The following is an 11,314-nucleotide window of genomic DNA, read 5'->3' on the forward strand; positions in this document are numbered from 1 at the left end:
GCAAGGTCCTGGGGGAGGGGGGAACTAATGAAATTATTCCAAACACTTTTTGAAAATCACTTCAGGTGCCATTGTGCTTTCTCACAAAGTTGAGGGGCTAGCACTGGAAATACGGTTAGTAACACAATAAAGACACAAATTACGACATTCACAAGCTGTATAAACTTTCACATACAATGTCATATTGTATATTCAAAAGGTCTCTTACAACATTCTCTGAGAGCTATCACAAAAAGGGAAAGAGACAGAGAGTTGGACACAATATACTCACACATACACAGAGAGAGAGAGAGAGAATAAGAGATTGGGAAACAAGTAAAGAGACAGTTACAGGGAGAAACACAGTTCTTTCTCCATTTTTTGTCCTTGAGAAATGCCATAGGAGATCAATAATAAGGGTAAGTGATTTGGTACAGCAATTGATGTTGGATATCATGGGGCAGTTGTGGGGAAGATGGATAAAATAAAGTTTTCAGCTGATTTCTACTGCCTCTAAAGTCCTTTAGTTCACAAAAGTATTCTTCATCCCACAGTTCACAGAGACACTCTACTGCCCCCAACTACCTTCAGTTCAAAATGGCACTCTTCATCCCTAATTCACATAAGCACTTTACCACTAGTAACTCCCTTCAGTTCACTAAGGTATGCTTCATCCCCAGTTCAGAGGAACTCTGCCACCTCTAACATTCCTCCCTCCCCCCCTTTACAGAAGCACTCTACACCTTCTAAATCACTCAATTCACAGAAGCAACTCTACTCCCACTCACCCTCCAATTTACAGAGGCACTTTAACCACTCACACCTTCACAGATTCTTCCCCCCTCAAACCATCTTCCCAGATCACAGAGGTGCTCTGCTTCCTTACTGATCTTTTCACCATTGCTTGCAGCTGCAGTTCCTACCTGATGCCTCGACTACACTCCAGGAGAAGACTGTATTATGGGCAGGGATTCTTGATCTATCACAAGACCAAAAGTCCTGTTTACAGCACAGAATCTATTGCTGGAGCAAGGCAGCAATGACAGCCAGGACCATGAGAAGATCATCAAGGAGTGGAGTGGCAGTAATTTCCCAGCCAAATCAGGTGGGCAGCAGATTCACTGTTGCAATGCTGATTTGCCAACCCAGAGAACAAAAAGTGCACACATCTGGCTATACTCTTGCTAATCTGCAAACTTTCCTCATCAATAGCAATTAACCTATAATTGACCTCATAAGGTCCCTAATTACTGCAATTAGATTTTTAAAATTCATTCTCAGGATGTGGGCATTGCTAGCATGTGTTGCTCATCCCTGGTTGTCTAAGTTTGATACAGCTGAGTAACTTGCTAAGCTACTTCGGAGGGGCAGTTAAGAGTTAACCACGTTGGTGTGGGACTGGAGTCACATATAAGTATGGTAGGTTTCCTTCCCTAAAGACATTAGTGAACCAGTCGGGTTTTTATGATAATCTGACAGTTTTGTGGTACTTTCACAGATACCATCTTTTTATTAAAAAACGGAATTCAAATTCTCAAAATGCCATTAGATCGTGTGAGTCCTGTATTAAGGTGTCCTAGAAGCAGAATAATATATTTGCGTTATATGGTACAATGGTCCTGTCTTTATAAAAGTGTATTATTTGACATACTATAAGCAATGTCATAGGGGCTGTGCTAGTAGTGTAACAGTATTTAAGAAACAACTACTTCATGCCAGTTAATCTATGTTTAGTCAGTCGACACCCAACAGTGACTATGACAATGGAAGTAGCTCAATAGGGGTTGTTCCATGAACAGTTTTGATAGAATTGGAGTATTTTCAAGTTTGACTTTCGTTAATACATGGTCTCTGCAGAAAAGTTACAGTTTTGAAAGTCCAGTGGAATACAATACCACATTATCAATGTCAATGTTGGAAACTGTGGCGTCGATTGTAAACACATTAAAATGAACGGAGCTTTTTAATACGGTGAAGAGTGTAGAAAGAGGCAACACCTTTTCAAACAAAAAGTGACTCACTTTTGGCGACATGAAACTTAACGGGTTTGCATGTATATAGTGACACTTTGATGGGATCTGGATTTTTGGGGGAGGAGGGTGATTTTAAAAACAGTATTTAGTTTTAATTTGATTGGAGGAAGGACTGTCAAACTAGTGAGCTTGTTCACTCCTATCCCAATGTAAGATAGTGCCTAATTGAGTGAGACACACTGGCTGGCAGGCATACATTCCTTGGGATAAAGGTTCTGTGATTTTTGTTTTGGAATTTAAGCCTCCCAGTTCTCACCTCAGTGCTGTTGGGCTCCAGGAACTGCCGGTAAGTGAACTCTGCATAGTTTGAGAGAGTGTGACGGATGCACCTCGGTCAGTCTTCCAAGTTTGTGCTTGGCTGAAACCCCGGTTTGTAAAACTTCCAACATGGGTCATGGAAGCCAGAAAAAACGAGCTAAATAAAAGGTTTGAAACTTTAAAAAAAAATGGGAATACGGTTAGATAAGGAATGCTCGGTTATATTCGGTAAAAATAGTAAAATTAAAGTTTTAAAAAAGAATCGTGTCAAAAAAGCAATAGAATTAAAGTGCATACTGATTTAATTTTAAAGTTGCTTTAAGTGTAATTTTAGTTCCATGTGATTAATATTTCAGTAATAAACTACTCCATCAGAAGCGGTTTATTACTGTAACATTAGTGTTTTGTGCTGAAAAGCAACAAAACCAATGGATCCAAGGAATCTGGAATTTCTTTGGCTCTGTCGGCAATAAGGGTTATATAATCCCTATTCAGAAAACAAAAATCATACAACCCAGTTAACAAAACAGTTTATACAAAAAACGGTGAAAAGGGACATTGACGAGACGGGTGTTCAGAACACGTCTGTTGGGACGCAATGTTTTGGTCTTTGGTGGGTTTCAGTCAGAAGGTTATAGGTGAAAGTTTACTGTACCGCATAGGCGCTGTGCGAATGCTAAGGGGAATCAAACTCATGCCAAACCCAATCTCCTGTATGTCTTGGACAAGCAGTCCAAAGGCTTTGTTTACCCAGTGACCTCCCACTCAGTGTGAGATCGAACTGAAGCCCCTCCTCTGTGCCCTGATGTCATATGTTGGGAGATGATTCAGAAGAACGGCTAAGAGCAAACAGGGGGTTGTGAATGGTTTGTTACAACAGTCATTCAAACATCTCGCAGAACCAAATTATGCCGCTTAAAGACGGCTCCGATTCACAAGACCCCTCTGTCTGCAACCAGATACAGACCCGTGAGATTATATACTTCTGAAACTCACATGCATATTCATTGCAAGACTTAGACGCAATTAGCAGCCGGATGTCTCCCATCAATAAAGCCCTGGAGTTTTAATCTTATCTTAAACCAAAAGTCAATGTAAAACAGCCGGCACCGTGCGAATTAAGCATCTATGAGCCCGAGTTTATACCCCATTCAGAATGCGCTAACAGGTGGGAATCGTTGCCACCTGTACACGGCCGGTATGTAAAGATTACCAGGCTTGCGGGGAGTAGAGGCAAGGTCTTCATACGTCTTCTCTCTTAAGGTTATCTCGGTGGCTTTAAAAGCGTCGGGAATAACTTTGGATCGAAAATACTAATCAATATTAAATGCCTGTCTCCTGCCCGAGTATATTAAACACGTTGTTTAAATAGCACGCATTCTGCCCCTGCTATTAGGCTGTTTTTTATATAAATCTGTACGCGTGAAAACGTTAAAATCTTGAGTTAGTTCCCGAATAGATCACAATTACAGTACACGAAGCCGTTGGGGTGGGTGTAAAACTTCAGCTCCACACTGCCAAAGGTTGAGAGGAGTATGCTTGCTCTGTCCGTGACAGGTTTAGTTATTTAACAAGCTCGCTTTAAATAGTTATTCGGCTTCACCAATGGCCCACGACCGGATGCGGAGAAGCCTTTGGGACGGCAAATGGCCTATTCAATTTCACGTGGATGACGCCATTTAGCCATTAGCTATAACCGGGCAAATCCCTGCACACTGAGGAGAGAGAGAGTGAGAGAGAGAGAGTGTGTGGACGCGGCGCGGGGCTGGACTGGACTGTGTGTGGGAAGATTCAGCCTCTGTATTTCTGTGTGCAGTGCATCTGAGTCACTAGCAGAGCCGCGGTATTGGTGAGGGGTATGGTTCGCCGAAAGACCCTCTTTCCATCTCATTATTGATCCCTGACAGCCCAGGACACGGCGCCCTTCACTCCAGGAGCTTGTCATTGATCGGACACAGTGGCTGCACTTGAAGCACAGCAGACAAGGTTACTGCCACAGTTTACCCAGCAGCATCGCAAAGGAACAGCCCACATCTTCCGCGAGGTGAGGAAACTACGCCAGGATATAATATGACATGGTTTAGTGTGTGTATGTATATATGTATATGAATTCTATTCAATCGTGCCTGTGTACTTAACATGTGCCGGACTCGAGCTGGATGTCTGTACAGAGTTAACTAATTTCAAACCAATACAAAGATCTTCCCAATCATTGATCACTTATTACCTCGCAACACAGGAGACTGCATTAAATTAGACCCGGCTGCAGCATACTGTTTCTAGTATGAAGGGGGGTGGGTCGTGGGGAGATAATATTTAATATCGATCAAAACCTGAGAGCAGTCTCATTTTAATGTAACTCTACTTGAGAAACGGATCCAGCCCTATCCATTAGAGTCTGTAAGCAGCCGAAACCCAATCTGTAAACTTCACTGACGGTGTTTAATGTGAGTATTGGAAACCGGCCGGACAGTCTTCACGTGAATTTTATGGTAAATGTTTAACCCTTTAACTGTGGGACGAAACAAGATTTTTTTTCTTGAACAACATTTATTAACTATGTCTGCTTTGTATTTTTGCAGTTGCATGAGAGTTTACAATTTTATTTGAGATAACCTTCTAGCTGCCTTAGTTTAAATGTCCTGTTACTCCCACAATTGGGGAGTGCTATGAACATGTTTTAAGTGCTTCTCGAGTTGGGTGGGATTTGGGTTTGGGGGGGTCTCCCAGTTGCCTACATGTGGCGGCTGGGGCTGTTGATTCTGTGTGTGTGTGTGTGTACGGCGGAGACTGGGCAGTTCATGGCGCTGTCTAATGGCCCCGGTATAGTATTTGACTTTTCCGCATGTAGTATCCATTTCAAGCCAGCTTGCTGTATCGGATTCGGCACATCCGGAATTGCAAACTCTCTGCCATTCAATAGCAATTGGAAGAGCATGGTGCTCCGCCGGGTCCTACTGCCCTCCGGACACTTCATCTCAGCTTCAGTACAATCCCGCCTGACACTCGAACCAGAGATCTCTTGTATCTGGTAGGATAATTAGTGATGTTTGTGGTTACAGATTTCAACTCCTTTTGAAAATAGAGCAGTTCAGTAGAATGTGATGATTTCTTTAGATGTGGACAATCTTTGTAATATAGACTGGTGATCTCGGTCCTGTTTCATAATTCAGATTGCTCTATAATCTCACTATTTTTGAACTCCTGGGGTTGGTTGTGATGCTGTCTATCCTTGGAAGATTTTTACAGGTGACCAAAGCACACAGCCTACATTCAGCACGATCGCCGTGCTCCTAATTCGCTCTGCGTTGGTGGGCTACGGGACGTGTCTAGTTTAAAGTGGCATTGGGCATGGTCATAGTCTTGCCAGCTAACGAGCTGTGTGAATCAAGAACCGTTAGATGGGTCTAAAGACGAGGTGCCGCCCAGCCTGTATATATGTGTGTGTGTGTGTGTGTGTGTGTATAACGGGTCAGTTAGCTGAAGTAAACTTTCAAAAATGCCCCACTTGCCAACTTCATAAATTGATTTGGATGACCGCAGTGAATGTGAGAATTTATAACTTTTTTGTTCCCTTTTGAGGGGGATGTATTCGAGTTCAGATTATAGACAATGCGCTGCTCACCAGTATTGTACCAATTGTACAGCTACGTACCAGGTCATGCACATTACCGACATTTCTGCACACAACCCCCCTTTTACTTTGTCACGCCAACCAATCTGGTATTAAGAATGAATGTTAAATCTGAGTGCTATGCACGAAGTTGTAGTATTGAATCGCAAGTTTTTTTAAAAATTGGGATTCTTAAAATGAACGTGTCCGGAGAGATGGTTCTGCTTATGGGAGTGGCACCCCTCTCTCGGCCGGGGTTCTGGACGGGGGTTTTAAGGCTGGTGCCCTTCCTCGGGGCGGGGTATTGGGCTCAGTATTTAAGACCGGTGCCGCTCTCTGGGGCGGGAAGATTCGTCTCGGGAGTGCAGATGGGGACCAGTCCAGGCGATGCTTCGCCTACCCAATCTCAAGGTACCAGAAAGGAGGGCAGTTGAGGTCTGAGCTAGGGCGTGGGCGTTGCTGTCTGTGCGGGCGGAGAACTCTTGGAGGTGGCTCCAGTGCAATGGGTGAGTGCTACCTTTGCATCTTGCTGACATGTGTCCTGTCTCCACACCAGGTCTGACCGATGTGCGCCCAGACCACGGGTCTGCACCGATCACATTCAGATGGAAACTCCAGCTCCCGTCGGTTCGCCTCTCTCTCTCCAACTCGCCCACGACAGGGGGCGGCAGCGGATTGATCCTGATCCAGGGGACATGCAGCAGGGACCGGTGCTCTCCATAGATCAGATCCGGGCGATCCGAGCTAGCAACGACTATGTGGAACGACCCATGGTCATCAGTGCAAAGACGACAACGAGCAGCCCGTCCAGCTCGGGGCAGAAATGGGAGAGGACAACCGAGCCGAGCCTGGCCGGGGTGGAACGGCGCTCCTCGGCGCAGCTCCATCACCAGGTCCAACAGCACTTGAGCAGGTCCACCAGCACAGTCAGCTCAGCCTCTAGGAGCAGCACCACCTCCGAGCAGAGACTGCTGGTCAGTTTGAGCTCGTCTCCTTCTGGCCAAGGGATTATCAGGGCGCAGCCCAAGGCTGACCTCAAACCCGACATTAACAAGGCTCCCGGCGGCGAGGACTGGAGCCAACACGCGCTGAGGTGCGAGGAATGCGGAAAGTGCAAGTGCAGCGACTGCACGGCCCCGAGGACTCTGCCTTCCTGCTGGCTCTGTGACCAGAGGTGCCTTTGCTCGTTCCAGAGCGCCCTGGAGTATGGCACTTGTGTGTGCTGTGTGAAGGGCCTCTTCTATCATTGCTCTAGCGACGACGAGGACAACTGCGCGGACAATCCGTGCTCCTGCAGCCAAGGCCATTGCTGCGCTCGTTGGACCGCTATGGGCTTCATCTCCATCTTCTTGCCCTGCTTATGGTGCTATCTGCCGGCCAAAGGATGCCTCCGGATCTGCCAGGGATGTTATGACTGCGTCAAGCGGCCGGGATGCAGGTGCAAAAACTCTAACACCGTGTGCAGGAAGGTTTCCAACCCACCTTGTCCTAAACCCTTCGATAAACCTTTATGACCAAGACACTCTTCCCAAATCCGTGACCAATGTTAACCCTGTGGAAGTTCAGAGGCACATTCTCCAAAGCTTCCTTAGTGGGATTTCCAGCGGGATTGAATTTCTTCTCCCGCGGTGACTACCCCACGACAAGTGCACAAGACGGTAGGAGGGGGTAGATTTCCAGCTGGATGTTTGAATAGAGCACCTTCCTGAAAACCTAATGGCTACATCTATATCTTGGAGTTTGAGTGTTTATAATCTACCCAGGGAAAAGGGACCATCCATCCCCTTCATGTTAAGCACCTTGTGGGTTCTTCCTGTGTTCCTTGTAGGCCCAATGAGTTCCTTTGTTGCTGACAAACTCCGGTGTGATTCCCAATGTCAAGAGTCTACTACACGAACAGAAATTGGAAATTTCCCCCCAACCAGTCTGAATGGTGACTATCTACACACGATGGGCTTTCTTCACTGAGGTCCTAGGACTTGGAGATGGATGGGAGTTATTTCCTTCTCGTAACTCTCAGCGTAGGCACCTAGGGGAACAGAGCCCATTGACAGAAGGTTCGATCCACAGTAAGCCACTCAGCTTATAGGAAAACCATGAGACTTGTCTTCACTATCAACGCATTAAACATTTATTGCTTGGCTTAGAAATGTGATATAGTCCATTGAAGATATATTCTATTTCTCCTCAATCACAAACACGTTATTTACGTATTCACATAGTTCAGTTATAGAAAAAGTTTGAAATCGTTTTGATTCCTTGTTGACTCGGATTCTGAGGGCGATGGTGTTAAAGTTGGGCGCAGTGTTGAAGGTGTGATTTTACTGCTCATTTGTGAGCATCTACAGTAAGGTTGCTAGTCGCTAATATGGATTTGAGTATTTCGAAGGGAGGACTCGTCCGTCCTCGCCGATTAATGATCATTACATGGGGACTTAACGCGGGTTTCCAACTTAATGGGGTCTTGGCATTTAGTGTGTTTGCATGCAGTTGATTTTGGGGGAGAAGAGAAAGGTTACCTCCGTTAGAAAGTGTTCGGTAGACGTTTATTGATGCGTTGAAATGCATAGTGTGACAGTCAAAAATGACACTCCTCCCCAAAACCAGCGCTCTTTTAGTGGAGGGAAAGGGTGCAAAGGAGCTGCTCCCCACTTGTGACGTGGAGCTCAAACCTCCGTGACATTTCCCACTTTAGTGTCATTGCGCCAAGTGCTGATAAACGCTGATATTGCCAACACCTTCCTAATGGCAGTGGCATCTATGCTGTACCACTTTGCCTTGACTTTCTCCATCACTCAAACTGGCGCACAGGCGAGAAAGTGAGCGTTTGGTGATTGCAATGCATTGAAGTGTCCACGTGGAATATTAGATTGTATTAAGACACGCCCGTCTGCTGCATGCAAACCTGTTGATGCGTAATTTCTACACATTGTCTTTACACATCAATTTATAATCCATATTCCTACTGATTTCTCAGTAGTTTTACGCATCCCACTTCCCCGCCCCCCCCCCATAACACTCTCCTATCCCCACGATAGTTACAATTATAACACTATCCCTGTTCCACCCCCTCATTATAAAGCTCTGTTATAACACTACTTGCACCTCACTCACAAAGCTCCTGAAGTTTTGAAATCCTTATCCTAACCAAGCGGAATTCTGTTTAACGGGTTTAAAGTTATAGAAGTTGTAATGTGTATGCGATTCTTCACATGGCTAATCTAGATAGGCCATTAAATAAATCGAAGACCAAATCTTTTCAGATGTCCTAAGGGACGGGCTGTCCTTCACAGGGTGAAGTCTGTGGTAAGAACAGTGAAGAATTACACTTTAAAAACCCAACCTGCCCGCCCTGCAGGATCTTTAATCAAAACGGTTTCTTGAATTATGTATTTGTATTTTCAAGCATGAACATTCTTCGAAAAAATTCTGTCCTTTATGTAAAAGTGGAACTGTAGTAATTACATTATTAATCCAAACTGACCTATATTGAGTACAGTAGCCGAAGGCTGGGAGAGCCGCTTTCTTTATATTGCCTTATGATTACCTTGTGAATGGCAGGTCATGGTTTTCCTAGAAGCTGTTTGGCAACCCGTAAAGCGAGGAGACGCACTGCTGTTTGTAATAGTCTTTTTTAAAAAACATTATGCAAAGAAGTGGGTTCGGCCTCTCCTCCCAACTCTTACAATCATTACATGAAACAAGGACTGAAATCAGTTTGAATAAGCCATAGTCTGCCTGGGGATCCCGGAAGAGAACACCTTTTTGGACTATAATGCAGTGACACTTTATTGCCTGGATGTATGGAGCACCTATCGGATCAGTTCAGCGTACAATCGGGACCTTGATGCAGTATGAGGACGAAACACTGGGGCGTTTTAGAGAGATCTGACCAGACGTTACGTTCACGGGCATTTTCTTGCTTTCTTTTGGCTGTGAACACAGCAAGAGTCTGCCTCCTTGTTAGTTACTTTGATATATTTTTGTATATACAATATTAATACTGTGAATGGTGCCATATGAAGGAAGGACTCCGGTTATTGGTACATTGTACATTCAGGTGAATGTCCGACTCCGTCTCCTGCTAACACCAGGCTCTATTACCCAATATACAAATTCCAATTATTGCATTGCTTAGGTACAATTGGCATCCTGTATATCAATCAAAAGTTACTGATTTTTTTTTCTATTTTTGCCAATATGTTGATTAGTCTAAATATTTATTTGAAGTTTATTTTATAAGATATTTATTTAAACACACCCTATAGAGATGGAAACTGTTTGTACAGAACTTGCTGCAAAAATGTAAGGGTGGCACTACAGAGCTGAATAAAGTATAAAATAGAAATATATTAATTTTCAAATTAAATTGCTTTGTTTGTTTTATTCCGTGACTTTCAGGTTAACGCATGGCAGGAGGGCGGGCTTCAGAATCCTGGGGCATTGGGGCCAGTTGTGGGACAAGAAGAATCTGTGCAAGATACAGGTTGCAGTTCAACAGGGCTGGGACCAATGTCCTCACGAGGTTAACTAGTGTTGTGGGGAGGGTTTAAATTAATTTGGCAGGGAGGTGCACAAGGATTGGAGGAGATGCAAGGTGCAGAGGACTGGGAGAGAAAAGCAGCATTAGAATTAATAGAACAGAGAAGGGTGTGGGGGGAAATGCAAGGCAGAGTAAGATGGGTTTAGAGTGCATATGTGTAAATAAGGTTAGTCAGCTGCAGGCAAAACTAGCCATATAGGATTATGATAGTGGTAATAATGGAGTCCTGGCTCAAACAAAGGGAGGAATGGGTACTAGATATTCCTAGCTACAATGTATTCAGGGAAGGGGGGAAGAAAAAAAGGGGTGGGGGTGGCATTAGATACTGTTACAGCAGTAGAAAGGGATGATGTACTTGAGGGTTCAAAAGCAGAATCAAAGACCAAATCTATTTGGTTAAAATGAAGGTACAATAGAGGAGCTATTATGGTGACGATTGTATTCTCTAGGCTACCAAATAATGGGAAGGAGAGGAGCCAATTGCTGAAAGATGCAAGAACTATAGAGTGGTGTTAATGGGGGACTTCAATTATCCCAATATGTTACTGTTCCAGTCTAATGTAAAGGGCAAAGAGGGGGAAGAATTCTTGAAATGTGTACGAGAACTTTCTTGATCAGTATATTTCCAGAAGGAAACTGTTCTGGGGCATAAAGTGAAGCATATTTCAGGAGAGCATTTTGGGATACAGTGATCACAACATTAGGTTCAGAGTCATTATGGAAAAAGATGAATCAAGTGTAAAAAAAATACTCATCTGGAGGGCTAATGTCAATGAGTTGACAAGGGATCTGGCCTAGGTGGATTAGAATTGAAGATTAGCAGATAAAAGAATAAAAAGCAATGGTAAGCCTTGGGAGATGGATATAGACTAGACATTGTCCCATGAG

At 44.2% G+C, this 11,314-nt stretch overlaps 1 protein-coding gene across 2 annotated transcripts; it reads left to right on the forward strand.

Moving 5' to 3' along the window:
- The first annotated feature begins 3,927 nt into the window (after nt 1-3,927).
- LOC137332925 (protein sprouty homolog 2) lies at nt 3,928-10,252 on the forward strand. Of its 2 annotated transcripts, none has more exons than XM_067996958.1 (2): nt 3,928-4,314; nt 6,440-10,252. In XM_067996958.1, exon 2 carries the CDS (start codon nt 6,489-6,491, stop codon nt 7,395-7,397), a length of 909 nt encoding a protein of 302 aa, XP_067853059.1. In that variant the 5' UTR covers nt 3,928-4,314; nt 6,440-6,488; the 3' UTR covers nt 7,398-10,252. The 2 variants fall into 2 exon arrangements, with proteins under 2 accessions (XP_067853059.1, XP_067853061.1); XM_067996960.1 differs by lacking the exon at nt 3,928-4,314 and adding an exon at nt 6,246-6,294.
- Nucleotides 10,253-11,314: the final 1,062 nt, after the last annotated feature.

The sequence above is a fragment of the Heptranchias perlo genome, chromosome 15 (assembly GCF_035084215.1).
Source record: "Heptranchias perlo isolate sHepPer1 chromosome 15, sHepPer1.hap1, whole genome shotgun sequence".
NCBI lineage: Eukaryota > Metazoa > Chordata > Chondrichthyes > Hexanchiformes > Hexanchidae > Heptranchias > Heptranchias perlo.

What these genes read in the sequence shown, in the direction of transcription:
- LOC137332925 (XM_067996958.1), top strand. Translation starts at nt 6,489, where the DNA reads ATGGAAACTCCAGCTCCCGTCGGTTCGCCTCTCTCTCTCCAACTCGCC.